Raw genomic sequence first — 14,461 nt, forward strand, 5'->3', positions numbered from 1 at the left:
GGAGATCCTGGGACCTGAACAACACTGGAAGGGGATGTGGTTCTCTTTCTTTGAGGTCCCATAAGACTACTTGCTGTTGAAAAGCATGGACCTATAGATGAGGTCGTGGAGCTGTGAGGGTAAGAGAGGAGAGAAATGAAGCAGCTGAGATTATGAGAAGGAAGAACAGAGATGCCTTCAGAGAAATTCAATAAGTGTGGCTCTCTCATATGTAATGAAAATTTTCTTCCTTTTCTCCTTATAGTCTTCAGTTAACTCTACATTACACCCCCTTAAAACAGTAAATTGGCCTCTTCTCCTAGCTTCTGACCTGACCTGGTCTTTATTATCTCACCTATCCTTTTCCTGTCAGATTATGTGGTTTTGCCTCCTTCTCTTTGGACAAGTCATAATATCAGTCATCTGTCATTTAAAGCATAAGAGGTGTATTATAACGTTAAATATACATGCTCTACATTACACCCTAAGATGAGGGCCTGGTTTCGGGCTCATTAGAGTAGCAGACACCCCCACCCTAGCATCCCCTCTTTCCTTAGTCCTGTATCTGGTCTCCACAGTGCAGCCAAGAAAGAACAGAGGCCAGCACTCTATAGTCTTACTGCTGGCAGTCCCAACGTGGCTTTTTTCACATGGCTCGGTTTTCACTTTCTGCAAAACTGTAAAGCTGCCACTGCCAGTGGTGTCTGGCCTCTTGTGGTCATTCTGAACATTCTGATCAGGCGGAGGGATGGCTGACGTCAGCTCTCCGGGCAGGGCACATGGCTTGGATCAGCAGCTAGTGCATCTCTGGTTGATGACTCAAGCTGGCATGGGAGGTCACAATCTGTGAAGTCATAGGCAGTTGATGTCTTTGGATATCAACCAAAGAACAGGACGTCCAGGGGCCACAATCTCTCTGTTCTTTATCCCCCCAGTGTCTTCTGCAGCTGACTCCCTGATTACAGAGGCCTGGTTACCATGGTAAGGGTAGCACAGATGCAGGAGTCCAGCAGTTTTAAGTGGCAAATGCAAGAGTGTGTCTGTGTTTGGATTTTAAGCCTCTGATACACAGTGGAATGGCATGCGTTTGGATTTGGAGTCAGTTGGCCTGATTCAGATTCTGCCACTTAACATGTGGCCTCAGCACAAATCACAGTTCTCTGAGCTTGTTTTCTTGCTCTGCACCTCCTCACAGGGCTGTCAGCAGGACCTGATGAAGTCAGGTGAGGGGATCTCTCTCTGTGAAATTTCATACAGTATGTTTTTATTGTTCAATCCTAGAAAGCAAGTATAGAACTCCAGGAAGGGACTGTGGGACCTAGGAAGTGCTAGCTTATTCCCAGTTCTTTCATCTTCAGATTAGGGTTAAGACCATCATAAACATTTCTGAAGACAAGAGATAAGTTTTGTGGAGAATATAAGAATAATATTATAGGGGGAAAATAATCTTTAAGAAGTAGAGGATTGAGTTGAAATCAGGTTAGTGATTTTCTACTCAGACTGGATATAAGATCAGTCCCAGTACAAAGCAGTGGAAGGTTTACAGAGGGAAGATTTCCCTGCCCTCCACCAAGCTCACAATCGATGCCCTGCTCTGGAGCCTCACAGCACACTGATCCAATTCTCTTTTCAATCTGTTGTTTAAGTCCTTCCACCCCATTGTGCTATGGTACCACAGGTAGTGTGCAAGAGTGCCATACAGTGGTTACCAGCAGGGTCTTTGTAGTCAGCATTGGCTCAGCTCCAGTCCTGGATTGGAGTTATGTGACCTTTCGTAAACTACTCAGTCTCTCTGAGACTTGGCTTCCTTATCCCTAGACTGTGAATAACAACAATCCTAATTAAGGATGATATATTTGTTGTGAGGAATAAGGATTTAGTATGATGCCTAACATACGGTCATTGCTCAATAAGTGTCAACTATTATAGTTAAACTATAAAAGTGCTTTTTTTTCCCTGAATGGTAAGATGATGAGTAATATAAAGTATTTTAAAGTATTTTCCAGTATTTTTCAAAGTGTTTAGGTTGTGTATTCTTTGAAAATCAGTAAAAACTCTTCAAATTAAGTAAACATATCTATAATTCTAGAACATACCAGTGGTGAGCTCTTTAGCTGAGGTTACCTGGAGAGGGTCTGAGTGATCTGGGAAACACACCAAAGGAGCAATCAGTGGTTTCTATGAGGCCCAGCCTTCAAAAACGAAGTGTTCTGTAAGCCATTGGTCCTGATGCATTACTAGGCTGTGAAATCAATTTAGTGGATCTGGTCAGCATTTAAGAAATCTGAACTAGAAGAGAATAAAATAAAATGGGAAATAACAGACAGTGTCTCATGTAGTAAGAATGTTCTATGAAACTTAGGGACACGTCTGTGTGTCTTGGGCTGTGATATAAACTACATTTCTTCCTGAGGGTCTCAAAGTTTGGACCTACCCATGGTAACCCTCAATAAGGATGTGAGCTGCAAGGGTAAAGTAAGAGGGGATTTCTAAATGTCCTCTCGTGACCATGCAGGCAAACACTGATGCCACTGAGTAGGCTGTCTGCATTCCTAAATTGGGTGATTGTCTTTCCGTAAGTATTTCTCCTAGAGTCGAAATAGGGGCGCACAGGAGGGAAATTTATGCAGAAATGACATCAGATGTCATGTGGAGCAGAGTAAGGCAGTCAGGCTATTTCAACTCTGGCTTTCCCTCTGGCTTTGTAGTTGAGCTCGGTGGAAGCCGGAGGAGCCACAGCCTTCATCTACGGCAACTTCAGCGTTCCTGTGGTCAAGGTGAGTGTGGGTCTGATGCCAACAGGTGATTTTTAGGATTGTTCGAACTAACACCTCAACTTTCGTGCTGTCAGTGCTTGCACGCCTGTTCTGGGAGGGGGGCAAAAAAGAGGTCTTTCTTGATTCCCAGAATCAAAGATAGTTCCTCAGTTTTCTTGACTACTGCACTTATTTGTACCTCTATTTTTTTTAATCTTATTTACACTTGTATTACAAGTAGATGATTACATGTCTGCCTTTCAATTACAACAGAACTCGTCAAAGGTGAGAAATCTTTTATTCCTCTTCAGAATCTCAGCAGCAACTGGTCCCTTCAATCATTCTTTCAGTAAATACTGGGGGCTAGAGGCACTCAGCGGAGAAGGCAATGGCACCCCACTCCAGTACTCTTGCCTGGAAAATCCCATGGGCTGAGGAGCCTGGTGGGCTGCAGTCCATGGGGTCGAGAAGAGTCGGACACGACTGAGCGACTTCACTTTCACTTTCCACTTTCATGCATTGGAGAAGGAAATGGCAACCCACTCCAGTGTTCTTGCCTGGAGAATCCCAGGGACGGGGGAGCCTGGTGGGCTGCCATCTATGGGGTCGCACAGAGTCAGACACGACTGAAGCAAGTTAGCAGCAGCAGCAGCAGCAGCAGAGGCACTCAGAGTACAGAGGAAAGGTCATAGTCCTTGCCTCTAGGAGCTCACGGAGAGGTTAACAGTCAGTAATGGTATATACTGCAAGAAGAGCTATAAAGTCAAGCAAGGCATTAGAGGAGGGCCAATGTGGTAAGAGGTTTACTTAATTTCTCCCCCAAATTTCAGAGCAATCAATCAATCAATCAGGGATGGCAGCCCTTAATTACTTCCGGAATGAAATGAAGACAAATAATTGAGATCGTGCCTTCTAGCACTTAAAACAGTGCCCAGCACATCCTAAGCATACAAGTAAATGCCGGGTATTTAGCAAAATTCAGCGGTTTGGCCAGGGATAAAGTAAGTGTGTAGGAGAGAAATCTGAGTATAAGAGGTAGAAAGAATATAGAAGATTTGGAGTCAGAACACCTGGGTTTGAGTTCTGACGTTGATCCTTCTTAGATAAGTTATTTAAAGCCCCTACGCCTCAACTTCCTTTCTGCTAAGGTGGACATGACAATGGTGCCTGCTTCCTGGGGGTGTTATTAGAAGTGCCTGAGAAAGGCTAAGCATCAGAATGAAGTTCTTAGTTGTGTGAGGAATATTTTGCTCTTCCTTGTGCTTTTTGTTGAGTGCCTGTCCTGAGTGATTCCGTGACACCCGTGCTCCCCCTTCCCCTGGCACCTGTCAGTCTCCTCCTGGTTTGTTTTTATGTCTCTCTCCTGCAAGACTGTGAGCTCCCTGAGAGCAGAATTGATCATGACTTGTCTCTGCATCCACAGGATCTGGAGTAGGGCAGGGCCCTCAGTAAGTAAGGCATCAGTGAATGAGTCAATGGCAGCTTGTCTATCATTTTGTGCCATCTTATGTATTCCTTGCCCCCATCTGCATGGACAGTTTTCTTGGTTAATGACACGCACGCATTTGTCCTCAGTCAAGTCCTTCCCTAGGACTGAGACTCTGAGCTGACCTTCCCTGGGGCGGGGTCTGCTTGCTTTCAGAATGCAGCACTCTTTTGGTGGAACCTGCATAGGAGTGGTGAAGGGGATGGTGACACACTTCATGCTGCCTGCCCTGTCCTGGTAGGAGATAAATGGGGTAAGGCCTGCCTTTCTGGGCATGGGAAAGGGGTGAAGGCTTCAGGGGAAAGTGAAATAGGGGTTGGATAGAAAATAACATAGCCTTTCATTCCAAAAGCTGCATAACAGGGACTTCCCTGGTGGCCCAGTGGTTAAAACTCTGAGCTTCCATTGCAGGGGGCCTGATTTGATCCCTGGTCTGGGAACTAAGATCCCACATACTGCGTGGCAAAAAGAAATAAAGAAGAAAATTTCTTGAACTGAATAAAAATGAAAACACAGCAAGTCAACTTTAAAAAATTAAATGGAAAATAACAAAATTAGGGGGAAAAAAGCTTCATAGCAATGCCACATTATATCGAGGTGATCAGATTCTGGGCTAGTGGCCGCAAGTACATTAGGAGCCCATAAAGGGGAGGCTTCTGTCCTATAGCTAGTGTCAGTAAAAGTTGACTGGCCTGACCAGATAGGCCCTGATTCCTCAGGACAGCTAAAGAAGAATCAGTGCAAAGTCCCACTCCTCTGTTCCAAGGAGAAAACCATCAAGTGCTTTCCCATGAGGAGAGGTCAAACAAGGAAGAGATAAGTAAGGGACACGCTCATGTCATACATGTATCCATGAGAACTTAGCTCTTAAGACAGAAAAAGTAGAGGAGGGACTCTTGTGCTGAGGTGGACCTGACCAGGGGATCCATGCCTTTTCTCTCACTGCCCTGAAATGGTACCCTGTGGGAGAAGGGGCTTTCAGGAGCTACATGAAGGATAAGTGACCACAGTACCCAGGGGGTTGAAAATTAAGTCTCTAGTAGACAGGACCTGTGGGGACTTTTTCCAGGGACCACTGCCCTTCCTGCTCTTTATTGCTACTGGAAGCAACATCTTGTAGTCTGTGACAGGCCTGGGACCAAGGTGAGGCAAGTGAGTCCCCAAGGGTATGGAATTTAATGACCCTGTGAGTATCGCCTCTGTCTGATCTGCTGAGCCTGCTCCTCTACCTCCCCGTTCTCCCCCAGTGGCCAACAAGTGGATACACGAGTATGGACAGGAATTCCGCAGACCCTGCAGCTCGAGACCTGAAGACTAAAGTGTTGGCTGAGAGAAGCTGGAGGAGTCCTTTGGCTTTCCAAAGAAGCCAGAAGTCAAAAACTAGGGTAAGAGAGGAGAAAGGGGAGCAAGCTTCTGGAGGAGGCCCTTGTCAGCACTGTCTGTTCCTTGCAAATGGGAGACAAGGAAGTGGTCTCTAACAGGGGTTACCTGAGAACTTGTTTCTCCTCAAGCCATGACTCACAGCAGAATGAACATGACAAAGGAGGGGGCACGAAGGCTGGAGAGAGAAGTTTCTGGAGCTCAGACTCTGTTGGAAACAGGGCATATCAACAGTCTCCAGGGTTTGGTCAGTGGGGCCTTCGCCACTTGAGCCTTGACCACAGGGGCCCAGAAGTGGGCAGTGAGGCCCCTGCTGACTCCCACGTGCCCTTCTGCCCACTGACTCCTGCTGAAGGCTGAGCAGGGGGTGTCTCTGTATCAGGAGTGTACCTCATGTGATGACTTTTTTAAAGCAGACAGTAACTTTTTTAAAAAATACGATTTTTAAATACAGCCATTAAAATGTTTTAATAGTCATAAAAAGTGTTTACAGATCATTTTTCACAACCATGAACATTCTTATGTTGTAACGTTATGTGAAAACAGCAGAGCAGAATGTTTTATTTATGTATAATCTTATCTTGGCTCATCTCCCACCACTCCCCGCTCAGTGCATTCCAGAAGCATTCTATTTCTTAATACCGACATTGGTTCCACTCTTCATGTCTTTGCACTCACTGCTCCCACCGGGGCTGAGCCCTCCTCACCATTCCACTCTTGAATCGGTGTCACTTCAGAGAGAACCTCTCTGACATCCATCCTTCTAGCCATTTTGTTCACATAGGCCAACTTTATTTTCTTCCTAACACTTTTCTCAAAGTTACTTTATTTATTTAATTGTGGTCAGTTGCCCGCCCTGCATGGTGAGTGCTTTAAGACCCCTCTCTACTTTGTAAATGCCTCTATTGTAGTCCCCATCTCACTCAATTTTTCAGTATTTATTTGCCTAGCTGCTTGCACTCCTTATACCTCTTGGTATCCCCCAGAAAAAGGTCTGTTTCAAATAAGTAGGCATTCAGCAAATATTTTTGGATAAGTGAGTAAGAAGGCCTCCTTTGAGCTATGCTTTGGAGGATGGGTAGGATTCTTATAGGCAGAGTCTAATGAGGAGCAGCACTTCCCAGCAGGGCTGGCATGAGCTAAGGCTGCAGTGATGAGTGACTGATATTTGAGCACTTGTGCAAAGTGAACATTCTAGGCAACTTGGCTCAGTTTCCTCAACAGGAGATGGGGGTGTGTGTTGTGCTCACAGAGAAGCCACACAGGTAAAAGGCTAGATGCTTAGATGCTGTGCTGCCTCTGCCCCCTCCCTGTACCACACACGCCAGGATTTCTGCCTCCCAGAGCTCTGTGGGCCCCAAGGAAAAGGTTCTGGTGTGCTGATATCCGGGGTCCAGCAGAGCCTCTGTGGGCACCTGTCACCAATAGTTCTGCTGAGTGCATCAGGACTCTGGAAGCCCTCTTACTAAATTACTGTCACATAGGTGAGCAAAAACACTTTTCCCCTCCCCTTCTGAGTTCTTAGGAATTCTGAGTTCTTATAGAGGTTCTGAAACCTCTATAGTAAAAGACATATTAACAGGAGGAACATAAAGAAGTTTATTAACATGTATATATCATGTATACATGGGAGATACCCAAGGGAAAATGAGTAATTTCCTGAGGTGGCTTAGAACTCAGGATGATATACTATCTTAAGAGAGAAAGGAAAGAGGGGAGGTAAGCCGCTTACATTCTTAGGAACAATGAATAGTCCTTAGAAAAGGGCCCACAGACGGGAGATACGATAGTGATTGTCTAGGTGTGGTGTCCACTTGTGGTCTCTTCTGTGCAGTTTTCCTTGGTAAAATTCTTGAAGGAATTTCAGACAACTGAGTTCCTTCTGGAGCATCTGTCTTCAGGCAAGTGAGGCGAGTTTAGAGAAAGGGGTATAGCTGTGGGGTCCCAACAATGCTTAGTATGTAGGTAGCTGTTTCTAAATAGGACTGACTGTGGCTTGGTGCATAGCTTGTTTATAATTTTGCTTTTCTTTCTTGCGCTGTTCTTTGGCCATTTTTCTAACAGCTTTCTCTCCAAACTGGGCTCCTGGTGTTGCAATTGTATCCTCACAAGACTTGCTCCAGGGAAAATTCTTTACGTTAATGACTGTTATCATTGTCAGTAGTAACATACTAACCATGTACTCTTGGCTAGGCATTGTGCTAAGAACTGAGGTAGGTGTACTTGCCTCCTTCAGGCCTCACAATGAACAGGTACTATATCTCCATTTTATAGATGAGGGAAACTGAGGCAGAGAATATGTAACCTTCCTGAGGTTACATAGCTATAAAGTGGCAGAGGCAGGATTCAAAGTACAGGTGTCTCCCCAAAGATCTCTTTTTTAAAATTTAAGATTCACGCAACACTATAAAGCAACTATATGCCAATAAAAAAATCTTCATTGCAATAAAAAATTTTTCAATTGAGGTATAGTTTCAGGTATCAGTGAAGTGATTCAGTGATATATATATCAGTGATTTATTTAGTCATATAGTCATCTTCTTTTTCAGATTCTTTTCCCTTATAGATTATTACAAGATATTGAGTATAGCTCCCTGTGCTGTACAGTAGGTCCTTGTTGGCTACTGGCAAACCACTCCAGTGTTCTTGCCTGGAGAATCCCAGGGGCGGGGAGCCTGGTGGGCTGCCGTCTATGGGGTCGCACAGAGCCGGACATGACTGAAGCGACTTAGCAGTAGCAGCAGTGTGTATATGTTAGCCCCAGACTCCTAATTTACCCTCCACCCTTTTCCCCTCTGGTAACCATAAGCTTGTTTTCTATGTTTGTGAGTCTGTTTCTGGTTTGTAAATAAGTTCTTTTGTATCATTTTTTTAGGTTCCACATGTAAGCAATATCATGAGATATTTGTCTTTGTCTAGCTTACTTTACTTAGTATGATAATCTTGAGGTCCATCTATGGACTAGAAATAGAAAATATGAATTACCAATTCATATTTACCAATACTTAAACTGAACCAGTGTAAAACTCCCAACAGAACTCCCAGGTGGCACCAGTGGGAAAGAGCCTACCTGCCAATGCAGGAAACATTAAGAGACAGGGGTTTGATCCCCAGGTTGGGAAGATCCCCTGAAGAAGAGCATAGCTACCCACTGCAGTATTCTTGCCTGGAGAATCCCATGGACAGAGGAGCCTGGTGGGCTACAGTCCCTAGGGTCAGACAGGACTGAAGCAACTTAGCACACACACAGCAACAAACAAGTCCAGCACCAGATGCCTTCAGAGGCAAATTCTATCAAACATTTGAAGAGTTAACACTTATCCTTCTGAAACAACTCCAAAAAAACTGCAGAGGAAGGAACACTTCCAAGCTCATTCTATGAGGCCACCATCACTATGATACCAAAACCAGACAAAGATATCACAAAAAGAGAAAATTACAAGCCAGTATCACTGATGTAGATGCAGAAGTCCTCAATGAAATATGCTAGGAGACTGACTCCAGTAAAAAGGATCATACAGCATGATCCAGTGGGATTTATCTCAGGGATGCAAGGATCCTTCAACATCCACAAATCCGTGTGGTACACCACATTAACAAATTGAATAAAAATTATATGATCATCTCAACAGATGCAAAAAAAGCTTTTGATAAAATTCAACATCCATTTATGATAAAAACTCTCCAGAAAGTGGGCAAAGAAGGAACCTACCTCAACACAGTAAAGGCCATATATGACAAACCCACACCTAACATCATACTCAATGGTGAAAAACTGAAACATTATCGGGGAAAAAAACTCTCTCCTTATATTGCTCAGTTAACTACCCAGTTAACTGTTTCCTCCATCCACCTGTAAGGCCAGCCACTTGGCTAGTCTCAGGTTCCAAGGTTTCGCCTGGCTACAGGCTGGGGTTTCTAGCAAACTGCTGGGAGAGGAAGCCAGCTCTAGGAATATGGGAGCCTCTTGAGTTTACATAACTTTCTGAGCCCTGGACCCAGACTGAGAATGTGTTGACTCTGGCCACCGATGGAGCAGCCAGCTGGGGCAAGAGAAGAGTTGGCTTGAAGATTACAAACAAAACACTGTCCCTGCAGGAAAGGGTACGACTGCTGTTTGCTTTCTCAACTCCTGTTGTAGATTCTTTTCTTGCTTTCCCCTTGTTAAAAGTCATGACCCTCTAATTCCCCAGCTCCAGTTCTGATGACACAGGCCCTTGAATCCAACTTAAGGGTCCTTGGCATCTCGCTGTCCAAATCAGTTTGTTTTGTCCATTCCACCTCTAAAATATCGAGCCTTCCTCCTCCTCTCATCCCTGCAGCACTTAGCTAGTTCAGAATCCCTTTGCCTTTTACCTAGACTACCACTGCCTCTTTACTGCTATCTAGTCCAGTGCCTGCAGTCCATTTCCACAGGTACCAGAGTGACTTTCCTTAGTGTCTGGCAAATCCCCATCTTGCCACTATAGGCCTTTATATCCTGCCTCCAACATCTGTCACAGCTTTTACTCCAGCCACACTGATAATACTCATCTACCAGCTGTGTCAGACTGACCTTCGTGGGCTTGTGCATGCTGCCTGCTCTCCCTGCAGTATATTTCCCTTTTCCACCTCCACCTTGTGATGATGCTTCAAAGCTCAACTCAAATGCTACCTACTTTGTGAAACCATCCCTTGCCTGTTTCCAAAGAGGTTTAGTTGTCCCCTTCCCTTTGTACAGTGTGGTCACTGTTTCGATAATGGTCTTTCTAGACTATGAGCTCATTTGAAAGGCCTCATTATTTATCTCTGCCTCCAGAGTCAACTGGAAGCTTGACACAGAGAAACTGCTCAGGTTTGCTTAATCAGCAAATAAATGCTTGTAATAGCAGCTTTAGAAGAGGATAACAACAAGAAGTCGTGCCCAACTCTCCTCAGCCCTTCGAGTCTTCTCAATCTCAGGATTCTGCCCCCCAACATTAGATCTGTGTCTACCCCATTTGCCCACCTTCTTTCAGGAAGTTCTCCTTGGACATTCTTTAGTGTATGTGTCTGACAGACTGGCCTCTGGTTTGACCCAAATATGTTCCTTCTGGCTTTGTGGAAATCCTTCATTCAAAGGGTCCAAGGGTCTCCTTTATTCTCTTCCTGAGTTTGGAGTGCTGATCTGTAGGCTTCACAAGGATGCTACATCCAGCACATAGTAGGTGCTCCTTAAGAGTACATTATGTGGAAACCAACACAATACTGTAAAGCAATTACCCTTCAACTAAAAAAAAAAAAAAAGAATACGTTTTGTGAACATATGAATGGTCTCTTCTCTACTAGGAGATAGTGGAATGCTCAAAGATCCTGCCACCTCCTAGCCATGTCTATGGGCAAGTCATTTCACATCTCTGAAATTCAGTTTCTTTGCCTTTAAATTGGGGGAAAACTGGATCAGATCAGATCAGTCACTCAGTCGTGTCCGACTCTGCGACCCCATGAATCGCAGCACGCCAGGCCTCCCTGTCCATCACCAACTCCCAGAGTTCACCCAGACTCACGTCCATTGAGTCAGTGATGCCCTCCAGCCATCTCATCCTCTGTCGTCCCCTTCTCCTCCTGCCCCCAATCCCTCCCAGCATCAGAGTCTTTTCCAATGAGTCAACTCTTCGCGTGAGGTGGCCAAAGTACTGGAGTTTCAGCTTTAGCATCATTCCTTCTAAAGAAATCCCAGGGCTGATCTCCTTCAGAATGGACTGGTTGGATCTCCTTGCCGTCCAAGGGACTCTCAAGAGCCTTCTCCAACACCACAGTTCAAAAGCATCAATTCTTCGGCGCTCAGCCTTCTTCACAGTCCAACTCTCACATCCATACATGACCACAGGAAAAACCATAGCCTTGACTAGACGAACCTTTGTTGGCAAAGTAATGTCTCTGCTTTTGAATATGCTATCTAGGTTGGTGGTAACTTTCCTTCCAAGGAGTAAGCATCTTTTAATTTCATGGCTGCAGTCACCATCTGTAGTGATTTTGGAGCCCAGAAAAATAAAGTCTGACACTGTTTCCACTGTTTCTCCATCTATTTCCCATGAAGTGGTGGGACCGGATGCCATGATCTTCGTTTTCTGAATGTTGAGCTTTAAGCCAACTTAAAGTGCTGCACTCAATATGCCAGCAAATTTGGAAAACTCAGCAGTGGCCACAGGACTGGAAAAGGTCAGTTTTCATTCCAATCCCAAAGAAAGGCAATGCCAAAGAATGCTCAAACTACCGCACAACTGCACTCATCTCACACGCTAGTAAAGTAATGCTCAAAATTCTCCAAGCCAGGCTTCAGCAATATGTGAAAACTGGATAGCTACATGTAAAAGACTGAAATTAGAACATTCTCTAACATCTTAAAATGGATTAAAGACCTAATAAACTCAGAATGGATTAAAGACCTAAATATAAGACCAGATACTGGGCTTCCCTGGTGGCTCAGTGGTAAAGAATCCGCCTGCCAACACAGGAGACTCAGGTTCAATCCCTGGTCTGGGAAGATCCCGCATACTGTGGAGCAGCTAAGCCCAGGTACCACAGCTACTGAGCCGTGCTCCACAGCAGGAGAAGCTACTGTAACGAGAGCCCATGCACTGCAACTCGAGAGTAGCCCCTGCTCTCCACAACTAGAAGCAATGAAGATTCAGCACAAAAATAACAAATAAATAAAATTATTTTTAAAAAGAGACTAGATACTATAAAAATCTCTGTAGGAAAACACAGAACACTCTTTGACATAATCACAGTGATTTTTTTTGGATCTGTTGGCCTGAAGTGATGGAAATAAAAGCAAAACTAAACAAATGGGACCTAATTAAACTTAAAAGCTTTTGCACAGCAAAGAACAGCATAAACAAAATGAAAGGACAACCGACAGAATGCGAGAAAATATTTGCAAATGATGTGAACGACAAGGAATTAATTTCCAAAATATACAGACAACTCATATAGCTCAGAATCAAAATAACCCAATCCCAAAATGGGCAGAAAACCTAAACAGACAGTTCTCCAAAGAAGACGTGCAGATGGGCCAACAGGCACATGAAAAGATGTTCAGCATCACTAACTAGTCAAGAAATACAGGTCAAAACTACAGTGAAGTATCACTTCACACCAGTCAGAATGGCCATCATCAAAAAGTCTACAAATAATAAATGCTGGAAAGGGTGTGAAATGCTGGAAAAGGGAACCCTCCTACACTGTTGGTAGGAATGTAAATTGGTGCAGCCGCTACGGAAGCCAGTCTGGAAGTTCCTTAAAGAACCAAAAACAGAGTTGTCACACAATCCAGCGATTCCACTCCTGAGCATATATCTGGAAAAGACGAAAACTCTCTCAATTTGAAAGATACAGGCACCCCAGTGTTCACTGCAGCACTATTTACTGTAGCCGAGACATGGGAGCAACCTAAATGTCCATCAACAGATGAATGGATAAAGCTTTGGTGTGTGTGTATACATGATATGTGTGTGTGTGTGTGTGTGTACACAATGGAATACTACTTAGCCATAAAAAGAATGAAATAATGCGATCTCCAGCAACAATATAATCTCTAGGTCCATGAATGTGACAGAAAAAGACAAATATCATATGATATCACTTCTATATGGAATCTAAAAAAATGATATAAATGAATTTATTTAAAAAGACTCACAGACTTCAAAAACAAATTTATGGTTTCCAAAAGGGAAAGGTCAGGAGAGGGGTAAATTAGGACTTTGGGATTAATGTATACACAAAATATACACATATAAAGTAGATACACAACAATGACCTATTTCATACCACAGGGAACTATATTCAATATCTCATAATAACCTGTAATGGAAAAGAATCTGAAAAAGAACACATATATATAACTAAACCACCTTGCTCTACCTGAAACTAACACATTGTAAATCAACTTAAAAATATACTTAAATTTAAAAAATGACAATTTATGTGAACTTTAAAAAAAACAATAAATTGAGAACAATAATGCCCATACTTCACAAGGATTCCAAAGATTAAGGTGTAACTAGCAGGGTATCTGGAGAAGGCAATGGCACCCCACTCCAGTACTCTTGCCTGGGAAATCCCATGGATGGAGGAGCCTGGAAGGCTGCAGTCCATGGGGTCGCAAAGAGTCGGACACGACTGAGCGACTTCACTTTCACTTTCATGCACTGGAGAAGGAAATGGCAACCCACTCCAGTGTTCTTGCCTGGAGAATCCCAGGGACGGGGGAGCCTGGTGGGCTGCCGTCTATGGGGTCGCACAGAGTCGGACACGACTGAAGTGACTTAGCAGCAGAGTATCTAATATAAAGTGAATGTTTCTCACTTTCCATCCATCAAGCCTGGTCATCATCCTCTTGCCAGGTATCTGTACCAAAATGACCTCTGCCCAGGGTCCCCTATATTGTCCAGGAGGCAGTGTAAAGAGGAAAAAAAGCTAAGTTTGAATTCTGATGCCACTTCTGAGCTATATGAATTTGGACCTAATGCCTGCCTGTCAAATGACAACATCACCTACCTCATAGGGTTGCCATGAGGATTAAATAGTTGTGTGTACAGTGAATTAGCTGCTCAACTTTGATGACTATTATGACTTAACCTGGTGAACAAAATTGGCTGTGTCCCTGAAAAACACACATTTGACCATGCTGCCCCCCTGTGGACAGAGTGCAAACAGCCCAGCAGAGACCTTGGTAGGCCCCTCCCGCCCCCAGAAGGGCTTGTGGGAAGCACACAGAACACACACAGGGACGTTTCTCTGCTAGGAGCTCATGCTTTACTCAGATATATTTAGTGAACATACAAACCAGAACTTCTCAGAATAATGTGCTTGTTTGGATGTAGATCAGTACTGACTC

General features: G+C 44.1%; 1 protein-coding gene across 6 annotated transcripts in view; it reads left to right on the forward strand.

Moving 5' to 3' along the window:
* Positions 1–14,461, forward strand: part of P4HA3 (prolyl 4-hydroxylase subunit alpha 3) — a 72,152-nt gene that overhangs the window by 34,872 nt on the left and 22,819 nt on the right. For 3 of the 6 annotated variants that reach the window (XM_027562925.1, XM_027562929.1, XM_027562928.1), the window contains 3 exons: positions 2,688–2,756; positions 4,378–4,458; positions 5,469–6,084. In XM_027562925.1, coding sequence (XP_027418726.1) covers positions 2,688–2,756; positions 4,378–4,458; positions 5,469–5,699 — 381 coding nt within the window. In that variant the 3' untranslated portion in view covers positions 5,700–6,084. Of the gene's footprint in view, positions 1–2,687; positions 2,757–4,377; positions 4,475–5,468; positions 6,085–14,461 lie in introns of those variants that run through there. The other 3 variants (XR_003514679.1, XM_027562927.1, XM_027562926.1) reach the window with 3 other exon arrangements.

Source organism: Bos indicus x Bos taurus, chromosome 15 (genome assembly GCF_003369695.1).
Source record: "Bos indicus x Bos taurus breed Angus x Brahman F1 hybrid chromosome 15, Bos_hybrid_MaternalHap_v2.0, whole genome shotgun sequence".
Taxonomy (NCBI): Eukaryota; Metazoa; Chordata; class Mammalia; order Artiodactyla; family Bovidae; genus Bos; species Bos indicus x Bos taurus.